General features: G+C 32.5%; 1 protein-coding gene across 12 annotated transcripts in view; it reads right to left on the bottom strand.

Annotated features, from left to right (window-relative positions):
• ROBO2 (roundabout guidance receptor 2) overlaps positions 1–18,124 on the bottom strand; it is a 1,701,369-nt gene that overhangs the window by 1,299,467 nt on the left and 383,778 nt on the right. For 3 of the 12 annotated variants that reach the window (XM_081063250.1, XM_081063251.1, XM_081063247.1), the window contains exon 1: positions 15,999–16,617. The exons of 1 other annotated variant lie outside the window; for it this stretch is intronic. In XM_081063250.1, the coding sequence (XP_080919376.1) occupies positions 15,999–16,128 (130 nt within the window). In that variant the 5' untranslated portion in view covers positions 16,129–16,617. Of the gene's footprint in view, positions 1–15,998; positions 16,622–18,124 lie in introns of those variants that run through there. 8 more of the 12 variants (XM_081063244.1, XM_081063257.1, XM_081063254.1 and 5 more) reach the window with 5 other exon arrangements.

Below are 18,124 nucleotides of genomic sequence, written 5' to 3'. Positions count from 1 at the left end.
GAATACCTTACAATAACTTATTCTGCTTGATAGGGGAATAGCATGTTTGCTGTTTGCTATTAAAGTTGCTGAGTCCCTGACCCTGGGTACCTTTGCTACAGTATCATCTGGCCCTGTTGTATCACCCTGTGGGGTGGGGGTAGGGGAAATGGAGCTATCACACCCATGCTGTTCATCATGCTGAGCCATGAGTGTGCAGTTTATTGACTGGCTTGCTGTGATCCATTGAGTCCTTTTTTTTTTTTTTTTTTTTCTACCTTTGGGCACCGTAAAATTCTGGGAAACGAGTCTGCTTGCTTGCTTAGTCCTCTCTTTTGGAGTCTTGTTACTCACTGCCCTTCTTTTTTGAGGGTGGGGATCTCCTATGACAATTAATGGCATATTATATAAATATATACATTTTTATACATAATATATATAAATATATATTTATATTAATATATAATATAAAAATATATATACACACTTTATTTATATATATATATATATATATATATATATATATATATACGTATATATATATGTATGTATATTATAGTAGGAAGCTAACACGCTGGTTTAGAGAAAATTTCTCAAAAAAGAATTTTGAAAATATATAATGCTCAATTGTTAGCAAATTTTCCAGTTACTACAATCAATACTTCTGGGAATATCTTCAAATGATTTAACAGCATACGTATTAAGCAAGATGCTGCTTTATTTTTATTTTATGTAACCATACAATCTGAGAGTTGGAAGGGAACAAAAAGATAATTTCTCTTAGGAGTTGGCCCTGCATGCTCTCCTGAAATTTGTAGTGGCAATATATATCAATGTCCTCAAGATAGACATATAATTTTCAGATGATTCTAGTCCTTTGGGCATTACTTTTTACATTGATCTGAAATCTGAAATCTGAAATCTGGGGCTTCTTAAAGCATCAAATAATTTAACTAAAGTTTATTTTCCTTCAAGTTTTTCCTCTTTTTTTTTTTTTTCCTTTTCTCTTGGAACACACATTTAAGCATCTCTAGAGCAACATTTCCATTTCTCTTTGAAACATCATACTACCTTTTTCCATCTTTCCACATTACTCCGAAAAAAGTTATCTTCCCCATTTTTCAGGCTAATGGGTCTACATACCTATTTTTTTTTAACATTCTTCGTAAATGCTCCAAACTTCTCAACACCCTATTCACCATTGTCTATATATTCTTTTATTCTTTACTCCATTGTTTCAAAAACCATCATGTCTAAACTATTTCCTTCCTAAAATTTGCACATTACATGCATATAGCCAAAATGTGAATTTAAGTTTTGCTTAATATTCTTATAACATTACCTGCTTAAATTGGAAATTGGGATAGTTTTCACATAAAATGATGCCGGTGATGTTTAAAACCACTCAGAATTAATCAAAAGTGTTTATATTTATGCAGGCTAGATTTTATCATGTTGGGTTCTGGCTATCATCATCTACTTTAAATATATAAAAGATTTTTATTAAATACTGGTTAGTAGAATCAAGAAATGATTTTTAATGAATTTCTGCTTTTTACGATATTGAACTGTGACAATGCTGACCATCATTCTTAAATTTTTAAAAATATTTTTCATGTAGCTAAATTGAAAAGAAAATTTATAAAAATACAAGCTTCTAATATTAAATTGAAACGAAATTCATAAAATGTTAGCTGTGCATAGGTAATGAACACATATATATGTATATAAAAAATTCAAGTACACTACTAATAAAATAAACTTAAATTTAAATGGAATACTGTATTTATATATAAAATTGACAAAAACTGATAATTTTCTATACTATTAAAACTGCATTCCATTAGGCATTCAAATGTAGATTGGTTCATCGTGTAGGTTAATACTCCTTTATGCAATGTCCTTTGGTATTATGAATCAAAAGCCTTAAAACAATCATACCCTTTGAGATGATAATCCTACTTCTAGAAACTCTGCCAAGGGAATGATCAAATTTATGCTCAAAGACATTTATAGCAGAATAATAGTGTAAAGTTAGACATAATCTAAATGTAAGTAAAAGAAAATAAGATAAAAATTATGTATGTAAGATAATTCTGTGTGTATTCTGCATTAAACATATATGTGTGTGACATGTGATGAACATGTCTACTAGTATGTGTATGTATGTATATGTAGATATTTTATGTTTCTTGGTGTTCATATATATTTCCCTTGGTATTCACGTGTGTGAGTGTGTGTGTGATATATAATATATATTTATATATATATTTTTATAAATATTTATATAATTTATATATATATATATATATATATATATATATATGAAGAAAACAATTGGGCAGGATTAAAGTGATTATTCTTTGGGGGTAGGATTAAAGTAACTGTTCTTAATGGCGAGGATTATAGTAATTTGGGGTTCTCTTGAATGCTTTTCCCCAATTCCCAGCATTTCTACATTGAATACGTGTTATTGTTTAAATGAAAAATAAATTCATCTGAGCCTTTAAGCTTACCTTGGATCTAACCTTTGAGAAAATGTTATGATAATTACTAAAACTTGTAAATACCTCCTACTTGCCAAGACCAAGAATTTCCAGAAAATGCAGAATAAAATGTTCAATGTCACCAAAACTTCAGCACCAAAGTATTTTTTCATGTTTTTCAACATACTTTCTTCTTAGTTATTTAATGTTCCTGAAGTTGTCTTTAAAGACATAGGTTCATTGCTCATTTCTCAACTGGTTAGAAATATGTTTTCCACAATACTCTCGGATCAGAACAATGAAATCCTGAATAATACTCTGATCGATAATAATTCAAAGCCACACAGCTTTTATTCCTATAGGTATTCAAGTAAACACCATTTCTTTTTGATCAACGAACAATTATGCTTCCTTCCCAACACTTTTACAAATATTGTAATATTAAATAAACTTTCAGGAACTTGATTAGTAATCATATCAAAACAAAAACATATATTTTTTTACAATGATGTATTTATGCCTTAAGTATTAGGTTGGTGCAAAAATAATTGTGACTTTTCCAATTATTTTTAATCTGTTAAACCTCAATTACTTTGTACCAACCTAATAGCATTCATGGAAAACCAGTTGAGAAACGTATTGAATGTCAACTGCTTTGGCCTACAGACTGACTAAAATGCACACGAATATACGTAAAATCCAGGGTACACCAACCTCCTTTTACTACTATAGTCTGATACCAGACACTTCACACATTTGGAAGGTAGTATTTAAATTACTGTTTAATTCACACTAAGGGATGTACTGGAAAAGAATGGCATAATCAGACTTCTTTCTCAAATATTCATATTTCATTAATTATACTCATATGTACAAATGCATATCTAAAAAACAGTAAATTCAGTTTACGACATGACTGTGAACTTCTGCTATCTGGCTCATATTTTGCTTTAATATCATAGTAGTTGATATTCATAATGAAGACCCTGAGCCACAGTGATATCCTGAAATATGAAAATATGTGAGTGTGCAGTGTAGTATTAAATAAAATGTTTCATTTAAGAGTATTTGAGATTATTTCATAGGCTTTCATATTCAGTTATTGATCCACTTATATTTCTATTATCATTAAAATTCCATTTATCAGGAAACCACATTCTCAAACCATAGCTGATAACAGAAAAATTGCATTTGAGAGAAAAATTGCATTTGAGAGAGTGTTTTTTACCCCCTTTATCCAATAGATGGAGAAAAAAAAGGCATTTTTGGGAAAAAAGGTCTCACTTGATATCCAACAAATTTTATCAAAGACTCCTGTTTTCATGTACTTCTTTGAAACATGCAGGTTCATCTGGATATTTCAACATGATTTTAAATCTGTAAACTCTATGTAAATTACTTAAACTCTCTGCATCAAATAATCAACCAATAGCAAGCACGTTATTAGGCAATTTAAATGGTTAAAGTGATTGTCAATTTGTTAAATGAGAGAGATAATCCCCGTCCATTTTTCTGCCCTATCAGTTTTCCAATCATATCCATTTACACTGATGTTTAGAAAGCATCCTAACTTATTAGTTGTACAATTTTTAATAATTAATTTTATGTCTATTTAGGGTATACATAAGCAAGCCCATTAACTGAGTCCTGAGTGGAAAAGACATACAGCTTCAGTTCAAGAAGAGCGTCATGCATCATGTCTCAATAGCACTTTACTCATCCCTTCTGGTTGTTGAGGCAACAGACGTGACCTTTTTTCTTTCTTAGTGTTTAACTCTTGACACTTCAAAGTACTTCTGTGAGTATCCATGTTTTCTCTTTCAGTTTCTCTATTTAAATTGGGGTATGATGGCATGAAAAAAACATGACTTTGACACTGAATATTTAGTATGATCTGAGGTTCCATGGTATATCAAACTTATTAGTTGTGATAATGACATAATTTTTTGAAGCTATGTTGCAATCTTCAGAACTTCTCCTGTTTCTCCGTGTTTATATATTATTCAGACTAATAGTGACCCTGAAGTAGAAAAAGCTTCTTGTCTCTTGAAACTTTTATTGAGAAGAGTTCAAAATACACACAGTTAAATGCTATTCTGTGTGCATTTAATGTAGAGTGAAAAGCTGTTTGGTACCATTTTAGATTCACTGGCAACAAGACAGGCAAGAAAGCACGTGCTAGAAGTCATGAAGAGATATATATGAAAAATTAAAAGTTTAAAATTAATTTGAACTTATAATGTAATGCACCACGTTAAATCTAAAAAATCAATTTCCAAATAGAACAGCTTGAAACTTTTTCTTGCCATCTGGTTTTGGACCTGGATCCTTCAATTCCAATTTTGCCCTTGTGAATACTCCAATTTTATATATACTATGGAGGAACGACTAATGTGCACACCACCTAAGCATATCTTATTGGATTTCCTAAAAATAGAGTACTTTTTTGTAATTTTTTCTACATTATCAATATTCCCCAAATGCCTTCTTAATCATGGACACACTTTGCTTTATATTAAACCTGATGTGATATTAGTATTTTATTTATTGACATATTGAATAGTGACTGAATTTCACTTAGCTAAAAATAATATATATATGAGAGACAGCTAACATTTTTACATCTTTAATGTAAAATACAGTTTGATGAATTCAAATGAGGACGTAAAACACAGATTTGGCTATTTGAGTTGTAAAGTAAGAGAAAAAGTAGGACCTAATATATAGACATGTGATAAAATAAGATTATGCATGGAAATCATTTACACAATGCTGGCATAAAAGACATGCTCAGTAAATGCTAGCAATTCACCATTAGTTGTGTGTGTGTGTGTACTGATAATAAATCAAATATTTGTGTGTATTTAATTTTTTCTGGAGAAAATATTTATTGAGTACCACTGTTACATATACTATTATTTTACACACACCTTTTTATTTCTTCCACACAAAATAACAGTGTGAGAATTACAAAAGTCAAATAACTCCCCTTAGAGATGTGATCAGAAATTTGACTTGTCTGTTATTCCTTTATGACACTCTAAAATAAGTCTACCAAATATAAGCTACCATACCGTAAATTTGTTTTAATTGCCTTTAAATGTATCTGCAAGATATTAAAGCCAAGATTTTTGTAATCAAAATTACTTCAGTTACAACAGAATAAATAAGAAAGCATCACAGTATATCCATTGATCATTTAGTTCTTCATAATCCAGCTGGATCTAATTGAAAGTATTATATGTGAGAGTCACAAGTAAAACTGATTTCCAGGAGCTTCATATCACGGTTTAAAAATTAATTATTAAAAGTTTTGTTTTGAAAAATAAGCTATCACTCTCAAATTACATACTTAACTAGTGTATCCATCACCTGCCTAGATTCTTCAAATAGATGAATTAAATCATGTTTTTATATATATGCACAAGGCATTTAAAATTATAAAAGTAAATCTTAAAGATCATTCAATAATTTAACTATGATATGAACTCTTTAGAAAATGTATATTGAGGTTTCAAGTTACATGGTTGTATCTATGGAGCTTCAGTTAAAAATGTATAACTTATAATTGATACGTTATATAACCACATAATATACACTCACATAGCTAAATGCAAAAATTATAAAAATTTGACTTTATATGTATGATATATTCACACATAGGTACTAGCCTGTATGTGTGTATATATATATATATATATATATATATATATATATATATATATATATATATATAAACACAAAGACTAATTTATTACAGTGGTTCTACAAAACTACTTAAATATAAAGTGTTTTGAATGGTCAGATAAACTACCTAAGATACTTTGCACAACACAGTATATAAAGCAAATAGTTTTCAGTGAAAATTTTACAATAACAGTGACAAATTACATTAAACTCTCCACAGTGAGAGAATATTAACATCATAACTTGAACTTATATCTAGTGTATAAAGCTGTGTTACTGCTTTTGTTTTTAAGGTATCAAAATGTATATCTTGCAAACATAATGAGGCAGGAATTATACAGCATAATGGGTACCTGCAAAATTACCCAGGTAATCAGCATTGTTCCCTAAATATTGCAGTCATCATATGACTGGTCTTACCAAGTCCTGCAGTGGCCCCTTGTTCTCAATTCTATAAATTCTAGTTCATTCTGCCTGATTCTCAAAGCTATGCTTAACTGATTCTGTTATTTCCCGACATGTTAATTCTCAACATGTTGCCCATAAGAATCAGGTTGGTTATTTGACTGTCCCCCAGATGTATCACATTGTTTGCCTGGGTTAGGTGCTTGGCTCAAAAATATAGTAATATGACAAAAATTACTGTATCTTTTGAATGGTGTTGATGTAAGCATTAAGTTACAGATTTGAAAGAAATTATACAACAAAGAGCCTGGCACAGAGTAGTGCTTAACAAGAAAAGTGAAGGGGAAGGAAGGGAAGGGAAGGGAAGGGACCCATTCAGATATATATATAACATATAGGAAGGTTAGACAATTAAGTTCATAAACTCATCCTAGCAAAAGTACCACATGCCTCACTGCTGAATATCACTATGGTCATCTTCGAAAGACTCCCCTTGGGAAGCTATGCAGCGATGCAAGCACCTAGTCCACCCTTCAAAGCAATTTTGGAACTCTTTTCCTAGAATGGCCATCAGAGCTGTTGTTGTATTACCCTTGATGTCCTGAATGTCATCAAAATGTCTTCCTTTTAATATTTCCTTTATCTTCAAGTAAAGAAAGAAATCATTGGGGGCCAGATCAGGTGAGTAGGGAGGGTGTTCCAATACAGTTATTTGTTTACTGGCTAAGAACTCCCTCACAGACAGTGCAGTGTGAGCTGGTGCATTGTCGTGATGCAAGTGCCATGAATTGTTGACGAAAAGTTCAGGGCGTCTAACTTTTTCACACAGCCTTTTCAGCACTTCCAAATAGTAAACTTGGTTAACTGTTTGTCCAATTGGTACGAATTCTTAATGAATAATCTCTCTGATATCAAAAAAGGTTAGCAACATGGTAGCAACAACTTCACAAACGTGTTAGACCTCGTAGTTCTGTGTCTCCCGTTATTGTAGTTATTATCATTTGCAATATCTTTCCCTTTTATATTCACCTATTCAAAGACTTAAAAACTAGAGACATGTAATTTAAAGTTCATGTATTGTACTAGTTATTTTTCTAAATGTATGTCAAGGCTTCTCTGATCATTTAAATTATGTTTCTCTTGAGAGCTTACAATAAATATTTGAATGAATGAATGTATATATTTTAGGCTTACTATTATACTTATAAGCAGAGTACGGGGATACAATAGATGTACGTGAAATCATTTTGCTAATAGTACAATACATGTTGTTGCACTTTGAATGTACAAATTATCATGATGCAATTTTGAAGGGCCTTGAGTGGAAATGCTTGCTCAGCGAAGTTCTCTAACAGTGCATCAAGTTTAATTTTTCACATTTGGCCATCAAAAACCTCAGCCCCAAATCCCTTCATTTCTCTCTGCGCTGTGCCATGCAGTCCCTAAACAGGAGTAGGACATTCTGTTAGACAAATGAAAATCTGTGTTAGTTAGCCAGAAGCAATTCTCAGGCCCCTATGGATTCTGGAAGACACTTCAGTTACGTTCCAGATTGCCCTAAAATAAATTCTTTATTAGCTGCCAACTATTACATTAGAGATTTCATGATGTGACCCTGTCTCCAGAACATAATCTTGGACTTCACCCAGCTTGATAACTACTTCTTTGATGACAGACCTCCTGACATTGATATGACAGGGATTCTACCAAGCATATGTAGGGTCTATCTTCACAGTCTATGTGGTGAGCTCTTTATAAATTGATAGAAGGAATGAATTTCTATACTTATTCTGGCAACATGTCAAGAGCTATATATTGGTAGTGCTGAATTAACTCATTAAACTTTTCAGTTTTCCTGAATAACAATGCCAGACAAACATTTTCTCTAGTGAGAATACAGACTCAGAAATTTGGCATTTTGTATGGAGATTTGAAATGTAGCCATTTAAAGAAATTTTATTAGCAAATGTATACAAAGTTTTTATTGTTGTGTATGCATACTATTAATTGGATAATAACCTACTAATTTCTACAGAATAACTCTATTACAAAATGGAAGCTAAAGCACACATGGTAGGATTAATTTGATGTATAGTAGAGTATCTTAGCGGCAAATAGGACTAGATTTCAAACTGAATCTGTTAAACATGAATCACATCCTGCCTAGAAAGTAATGGGTTCACAACCACTTTTTTCTTATTATCAAGTGCAGCTGCATTTCTATTCTAATCCTGGGATACAGACTTTTTCCTAGACGGTATCATCACGTGTCCCCACCAACCAAAGTCCCCAAACAGATTATATGAAATTTATATTTTCAGGGGAACTGTCACAGCTATCCATAACTAAAGATACTTTGAGATATCACAAAAACAGGAACTGAAATAATGTTTGTACTTTGAAAGAGAGTTGTTTTATCATTTTAAAAAGGGGGGGAGCACAAAGGGAAAATGCAAAAAAAAAAAAAAACAAACATTAAAATCAGTATAAATCATCCAGAAGTTAACAAGTGATTTGTCAAACAGATTGAATGCTGGAGCTTACCCAGTTTAACCTTATTGAGGTTTTGGTATGCTATGAAGAAGAGGATAACTTCAGAATACAATTTTGATATGTGTACACTTTCCTCCCTGAAATAGCACCAAGCTCAACTTCAGTTTTGTTTTGTTTTTAACACTGAAGTCACTAATGTTAGTTGGAGACATACCAGATAAGGGGAAGAAACAACCCCTTCTCCCCTAATCCTTGTCAAAATAAAAGTACTAAGAATTATAAATTACACGTTCCTAGAGGGTAAAAAACAAACAAACAAACAAACAACAACAACAAGATATATGTATATATAGATATAGATATTCAGACATTTAGTGTCTTTGATAGACTAAGCTCTGAATATCTACTTAATACCTGGCTTTTAAAAGCCCAATGTGAAATCAGAAAAGATATTCTCTTCTTTTGTGAAATTGCATATCAGTTTTAGGTACCAGTTAAGGACTTTGTATCGTTGATTTGATTTTAACACTATAACTCTGCAATTATGATCTTTCAGTTCCTTTTCTTAAATTCTACTCCCAGACAAAGGTAATCCTGAAGACTAATGTGGCTAAGTGGCTGAAGGACAACTTTCAATGAAGCCATAAGCCCTGATGAAAGCTTTGGTCTCTGAAAAGGTAATGGTCTTCTGATATAATGTACTTATTTTCTTTCCTTTTCAGAGAAATATTATCTCGTTTGGATGACCTTGGTTTCTTAATCAAACAAAAGTCTTTAACAGATAAAAGATTCCCAGTTTTGACTGATCAAGGTAACTATCTGATTCATAGAATCTTCAAACAACTCAAACAGACCTTATTATAAAGTTTCATTGCTTCTTGAAATTCTCTTTTGAAATTGTAATTATTTTTCAAGTAACAAAGCCTATAAAGATAACTATGTTTTTCTTTTTTTAATTTTTTTCTTATACTCAAAAAACTTTGAAGGTTGAAAGTTTAAATTGGAAAAGAGAAAATGAAATTGCTCTTAGACCAAGGCCTAATGTTATCCATTAGGATCCATCCTGAAGCAAAAATTTTATGGCTCAGTTGTAAACCCTTTGAAAGATGGAGCTTATAATGGAAGTGCTGACATATTCTTAACTAAGGATTCGTGAACCCCAACACTAATATATCTAAGGTATTTCATTACTGTCAGTTTATATCACTTTTTAAAAGTAAATATCTCTTCAAAAATCTTTATTTCCCTTTGAGCTCCTGAACAAAGCTATTTTTGTATAGAATTTAGGTAATGAATCCTCTCCCTGGAGTGGAGAATGGGGACTGATGGACACACACATAGGGAAACCTGCACACATACCTGATAAGGGTGGCATGAACTCTGCCTCCTGGGCAAATGTTTTCCCCGTATTTGATAATAAAGCATGTATTCTATTTGTAAGTTAAATTCAGAGAACTTCTCCTCATCTATTTTCTATATAACGAACCCTTCAAAACTCTTTTCATTTTTTCCTCCATTTGTTATCCAATAAAAAATTCATTTTAGGTAAACATTATGTGAAATCTCAGGTAAATATTAGGTAAATATTTAGGTAAATATTAGGTAAATATTATGTTTTAATCACATGGTAACAAGCATACTACATTAATAAACAGGTAACTAAAATGAAATTTTGAGGTTAAAAGTGAAACAGTAATTTGAATAATTTGGATAAGACATTCAAGTGGCTGTGGATAAGATATGCTCGTCATAATTTTTAAGAATAAGAAAAGTCTATCATTCTCAAGAACTAATTTTTGTATCAAAATCTCACATGTATTTTGTTGAATTTATCAAATAATATTTTTTTCAAATAATACTAGAGAACATGAGCAAATTTTACAATAAATCTTTATAGCATTGTTAGGCACACTCCTTGATTTCTTTATCTAAAAGTACTCTGATAAACTTTGACCATAGAAAAAACTCACTCATTTCAGACTTAGCTTTGGAATTTACTTTTCAGTTCTAGGAGGGATAAGGCATTAAATCTATTTATTTCATACAGATGGAGATTAAGTGACTTAAACAAATGATAAACAAGTGTTTATTATACACAGTACAAAGAACACTCTACATTTTGCATGAATATTCATACAGTTCAGTTTCCAGATTCACACTCTTACATTATAAATTACTTTTGAACAACAACATTGCTTTCTCTTTCCCATTCTGCACTGCTTCCTACATGAGTCTGCCAGAATTTTCCAAGATTTGTAATACTATAAATACATTCATATATTTCTATACCTAAAACTGCAATTTGAAAAATACAGTGAAAGTATAGTGATAAAAATAATTTCCCATCATTAGAAAGGTAAGATGTAGCACATAGTTAAAATTAAAAAAAAAAAAAATGTAATTAATACCCAAAGGCATAAAATATTTTATAACCAGTCTATTTGTTCATATGTTTTGCTTATTCATCAACATATTGGGTATATATCTATCGGGTATAAGACTGAATAGCAATATATATGAATCAAAGACAAAATTCCTATTCAAATAGCTTACAAAATGGTAAACAAATAAAAATAGATACACATAACAATAAAATAGTGTAAAAACTGGCAAATCTCTCTTGGTCTAAATAAAATGCCTCACTCAGTTAGAAGATGGAATATTGCTTTCAGCATGTAGTTGAGGGACATTTAATTTGACAGTCAGTGCTAGTGTAAGTGATAAAGGGGCATTTCGGGAAAAAAAGACAAAATAATCCATTTGTGTTTCTTCAAACGAGGAAGTTTTAAATTACTTTGGTGTTTGTGAAATAGTAAATTGTCAGTATTCAAATTTTATTAATAAAAAGCTTTATTTCTTATAAAGTAACAAGGAATGTGAGATATTGGATTTAGAGGTACTTGCTCAAATAAAGTAAAAATTTTACTAGCTTATGCAACTAGGAAAGACGTCAGAAATGATATCCTAAAAATGGCCTCATAGGTAGTAGACACCATCACATAGTTTTTTTTTTTGTTGTTGTTGTTGTTGTTGTTGTTGTTTTTAACTTTCAGGTTAAAAACAAAAACAAACAAAAAATTCAGCAAATTTCAAAAATTTCTAAAGAATTAGCAACATATTATATGGGACCAAGCAAATTACACAAAATCTAAAATGGCACTCTGAATATTCCCAGGTCAGTGCTTCAATACACCATTTATTGAAATAATATAAAGCTATAATTTTATATTAATTCATAGTTCTTTATAACCATTCAGTGGGGAGAGATAACTGCCAAAGAAGTTTTCTTTGTTTAGCAAAGATATACATGGACAATGGGCCGCTGTAATTTATAAAAGGAAGCAAGTAAGAGTGTGGTGAAAGACTCTTCTGAATGGTTAAGTTTTGACCACGTCATGCTCTATTGCCATAGTATAAGTCTTATGACGTAACTGAGAAGCTTGAATGAACTCAACAAACTTTTCCAAGGGATTTAAATGGAGTCAAGGTCAAGTGGAAGAGTGAGTGAGGAATTAATGACAGCCAAACTTGACCCCTCCCCTTAGTTTGATCAGCAGCTGCTCTGATTGGTCAGTGTTTGTACTGCACAGGGCATTTCATGTTTTGACTATCACCCTTAGTGCTAGCCTGACCCTTATGTACTTTTTAGACCTATTTTTCTATTTATACTTTTTTGTCTCCCATTTTCACATTTAATAGCAGCTATAAATATTAAAACTGTGTTTCAATTCTAATTTCTAATATCAGAAAATTTAAAAACTAATATATTTTTAAATCCCCTTTTTGTTACACATATTGATCATCTACAATGTAAACTTTTCTGTAAAGTTATGCTTATTGGAATGGAGCTGTTTACGTCTTTTAGATAGTCTTCCCAGGGAGCGTAACTGAATGGAAAATAATTAGGTCCCTTAATCCTAATGGAGATAATTCCAGCAGTGTAGTTAGGATTTCTGTTAGTTTAGCATGAATGCAAACTTATGATCACTTCTACTATGCTCTGAACAAATCAGATGAGACATCTTCCTTCCCTTAGGAGTTCATATATTGTGATTAAATGGAAAAGCATGTGCTTGAGGGAAAACTTGCTGGCCTATTAACCTATATTTGAGGTTCATGTTCATTGATGAGCTTAAAAAAATCCCTTGGTAGCCAACAACAATCAGCAATTTTTTTCTAATGTCCTAGCAAGTCAGCTTGCAGATACTTGTTTTGAGCTTCCTGGTTATGTGCTGTTTGTACCACTCCTCACAGGCCAGTTATTCACTCATCTGCGATGCTACCACTCCCCAACCCTGCCCCTATAACCCCTTCTCTCAGAATGGCAATTCCTGTTAATACAACAAAAATGGAAATTGTCAGCGTGGGCAGATTGCCATAGGGAGGTTGACAGCTGCTCAATCAGATTAAGACAAATGCACACAAGCAATGTGAGTTCAAAAAAAGAAATCATTTCACAACAAAACTCTGTTGTTTTGTTATTACTTTTTCCAGGATATTTAGATATAGAGCGTCAGTTTTAAATATCGCCTATAAAGCAGATAAGCTTGAATCAGTATTGATATGAAGAGAATTTTTTAAAAAGTAGTTAAACTTTCATTTAAATTTTGTGTTTTGAACCTTGACCCTGTTTGCCTCTGGCCATAGTATTTAATTTAGGTAGCCTCATTGACCCCCTCCATCACACTCTACACACACACACACACACACACACACACACACACATTAGGTATTCTACAAAATAATGAAAAAGACCCTTACTTCCTAAATAAGAAAATAATGTTGAAAATTATGAAAATATGGTTTAAAAGATTGCATAATATGCCAAGAAAAAAAGTAACAGCTTTTTAGAACCCATCAGAAAGATAACACACAACCATCACTAGCCAAACTCATGAATAAATAAATATTTAAACATGGACATATGCATATCAAGTAAAGGTACTTTGCAGGAACTCGGGATCTATGGAAAATATTTATACAGTGCATATGCATTAATAAAAAGAAGCATTAAAAAAGAATTTTAAAGTAAAGAACAGTCAACACATTTAAAGTTTTTGAGTAACTTGCATGACCTTCCTAAAATACACAAGACTTTTAACAGTAAATGAAATATGTTGTTATGATTGCCTATTCCTGAACTTGACTGAGTCATATCATCGTTGTACAGCAGAGCTAGCAAATTTCTAGCTGAGCTAGTTAGAGTATATTGGAAAAAGTAGTCATGTGTTCAAAGACGAAACATTTCAGACCTGATTTACAAATAAAATCCAGTCCATCTGTATTTAAAGCTGTGTGGAATGAATAAATGCCTAGGAACGCATGAAAGCATTTTGAAATAAGCCTTCTGACTAGGCTGACAATTTTTCTAAAATCTTACAGCTATGTGACTTTCTCACTGGGTAGCTAGAGCTCCAAGCTCTACTGCTAAAGTTTATCACAGGAAATCATACCTTTACATGCTGGAAGTGCCGACTGCCTTTGAAAAATTTATATAGGAAGTACACGTTAACATTCCTGACATCCCCTGGAGTCGATAACACCATATATCTCTAGATCCCAAGCCACCAAAATGCTGCCATGCAGGCTAACATAAATAACATCTTGCAGTTTGCAAGAAAAAAAAAATCACTGATAACACTAGGAAATACAGTAATGTGGTGATATAATTTACAACGCTCCAAAATAATTTGCAGTTCCACTCCTTGGGGGTACATCTGCACCAACCAGCCAAGCTAAACGCCTGTTGGAACTTTTCCCTTGAAGGTACAGTAGGTAGAAGATTTGTAATGTCTTTAATGCAACAAAAGGAGAAACAGAAAGATCAAACTGAAGGAGCTCATGTGTTTCAAAAATCCTGCTGAGATGCTGTGATAAATTATTAAAACTTCTTGTTGATGTTCATGTTTCTCTTTAACCTCACATCATAACGTTGACAGTAAAGCAAAGGTAGGGAGACCCAGAAAACATTTTTAGAGCTGAGATAAAAATATTAGGGGAAAAGAATGCTTCGGCAAACCAAAATCCTCAGATTATCTCCCATCAAGATTGTTCCCAAAATAGGCAAACACCGTCCAGAAAGTCTCTTAAGGGATATTTCTACAGTATCATTTTAGCTTATAGCATTCACAGAATAGATACCCTGATAACTTGTGTTTAGTAGAAACAAAAAGCATTCAGGAAAAGCAGCATCAACTGAACTTTATAAAAAGACAGGTTCAAAGTATCAAACATTCTCTCTCATCATAGTTTTTTCCCACAGCAGAAGAAAATGGATTACAACACTCCAAAGTAGTGAAAGGCTTGGTCTTGTTCAACAGATTTTTTTCTTTCAATAAAGTTAATGCAATTTATCTTTATTAACACATCGACACTGATAGAGTCAGCCAGAAAATCAGTGTTGATGGTGCTGTGTTTCATAATAGGGCTCCCTCTGATCATTTCACAAAATCTGCTAACAATTCAGAGATCTAACACATTCAGGACCCATTTCTTTTAAAAAAATAATGCAGCTTCTTAAGAGCATAGCACATATCCTTGAACTAGAGCAGTATGTGTCTGGCCCTATATCCTCCCTACTGGAAAAAAAATCCTTATAATGCTTTAATAGCTCAGCAAACCAAAAACCAGAATATATATATATATATATATATATATATATATATATATATATATATATATATATATATATATGTATGTATGTATATGGTGAGCATATACACACACACACATACACATACACACAAACACACACACACACATATATATTTACATGAATAGTAGAGAAAAACTCTTCTTTCCAGCCATCTACAACACAGAACCTCTTTCCTGAAATAAAAATCTGATTTCAAACAGAGCAGTCCCTCTACCTTTAGCTGTCCTCAAGTTACAACTCATTACCCTTGCTAACTCCATTTAGATTTTTAACACAAAACTTTCATCACTTACCCCCTTTCCAAGATTTTCCTTTCCAGGGGGTCCGAGTCAGCTTGCTCAGAGTTGGTCCAGAGAAAAAGAGCATCAACACGAAGAGAAGTTCAAGTCTGGTAATTTTCCCCACTTTCTCTGATGATAACATTTCCACAAGTTAATTTCACAAAATTTCTCACATCCTCTTCCCTCCTGGTTATTCAAAGAGCATCAATCATTGAAAAATCTGAGGTAGGTGTTGTTTTGCCATTTTTAACAGCTGAAGTAGCAGCTCCCTGATGTAGCCTGAGCCAAGCTACATTTCTCACGAATCCGCTCTTCTTAGCACGCAATCAGCACTGCTCCTGCTCCTGCTCCAGAAGCTGTAAAATCATTTCTGATCTCCGCTTAGCTTTCAGTGGGAATCTATTCCTCCGCGTTCTGGGTGAGCTTGATTGAAAATGATAAAAACAGTAATGTCGGTGTCCAGCAGAAAAGAGAAAAGATGTCAGGATTTGTGTGAAAAAGATGAGAAGCAGTTGTACTGACAGCTTTCAGGCTGCTGTGTGATCCTAATAGCCGTGCAACCAACCAAATTGCTCTTTTAAGAGTAATAAGGCTTCAGTGAAAGCCAGTGTCGCTGCCACTTGGGTGGGTAGTACTGGGCTTGAAAATCACCCAGGAACCGCCACAGATAACGACTGCTTCAGTCCCGCTTTGGCATATTAAGAGCTGAGCCAAATACAGTATGCACAGAGGGTAGTTAATCTATTGTGTGGCTAGACGAGGATTCTAGCAATGTAGTACGGAAAGACTCAGAACTTAAAAGGTATTTTATTTTTCCTTTACTTTAGCTCATGATATTAAAAGGAGATTGCATCTGCACTAATTATTCATAAACAATGGTCTGAAATATTTATTAGAAGAACAATAAGAGTATGATTTTTATCCCCAACAATAAAACAGGCAGGGCAAGTTTTCAATAGTTGCAGTTCTCTTCTGTATTAAAGTCAGCTTATTTGGGCATTTCTGTGTCACTTGAATGAACCCACCATGAATGCTGGAAGAAAACTTTTGGATACCAACACAGACTCTATCAGGGCTGTGCTAATCACACATTCAAGAAAGTATGATTTCTTTTTTTTTTAATTTGTTTCTGTATTTCACCATGGGAATACAAAAAAGCTCCCTAAGTCAGTCTTTTGTAATATTTATGAAAATATTACTGATCATAAGGTGTGGTTATAATTAACATCTGGGCACAAAACCACGCCCCCGGACAACAAGGAGATGGGTGAAAGCAAATCACATAAAAGTAATTTGTCCTCTACTGCCTGAAGTGAATTAGCATGTTCAAAACGTTCTGGCCAATATCTGAAATCTATCTACGTCCTCGTATTATCTATATGGTCACTTATCCCTCGAATCATTGAGCCACAATGCATAAATTATGCATTTATGTACTTTAAAGCAATCAATTGCTATATAATGATAACCGCCAATTTTATGATGTTACCACTTCAAAATGGGATAAATTGCCTGTTTCAAGTCATGTTATTGGAAGAGGTACTCTTAGAAGAATAATTTACCTTGTTGAGATAAGCTATATTAAATTTGAAAAGACAGTAAAATTTGTCTTTATATAAAGAAAATGTTTGTCAAAGATATTGATGAGATACACAAAACAAACTCTCAGATTATACCTTAGTTTAGAAAAAATAATCAATTAGTATTCAACTTTTAATTCGAAAACTTCTTAAGGAAGTGAGAAAAGTTCATATAATGCTTATTTTATAAATATTTAATTAAAAATTCTATGCTCAGTTCAAATTTAAGTAAAAATTATATTTTCTCTCTACCAATCAATCTTCATCTTGATTACCTGATCTTTTCTTCTCTCCTCAAAAGTGTGTAAACAGAAGTTGGTTAAAATGAATTGGCTAACTCCCTCACGATCACATTCTGAGGAAGATTCCAGAACCAAAAATACTTATTTAGTGTCTACTGGCTCCATGCCTCTTACGAGAAAGAATACAACCTTTCATAAATAGTGAGTTCTTTTTGTAAATACCAGGGCCTTAGATGGAACACGAAAACGTCAAATAGATTTAAACATGATAAAAGGAAATTGGTAGAGATGTCGCACGTTTCTGAAGGGCCTGCCC

This window comes from Rhinolophus hipposideros, assembly GCF_964194185.1.
Source record: "Rhinolophus hipposideros genome assembly, chromosome: 2".
NCBI lineage: Eukaryota > Metazoa > Chordata > Mammalia > Chiroptera > Rhinolophidae > Rhinolophus > Rhinolophus hipposideros.
The sequence above is the reverse complement of the archived record's forward strand: the minus strand, read 5'-3'. Positions and strand labels throughout refer to the sequence as shown.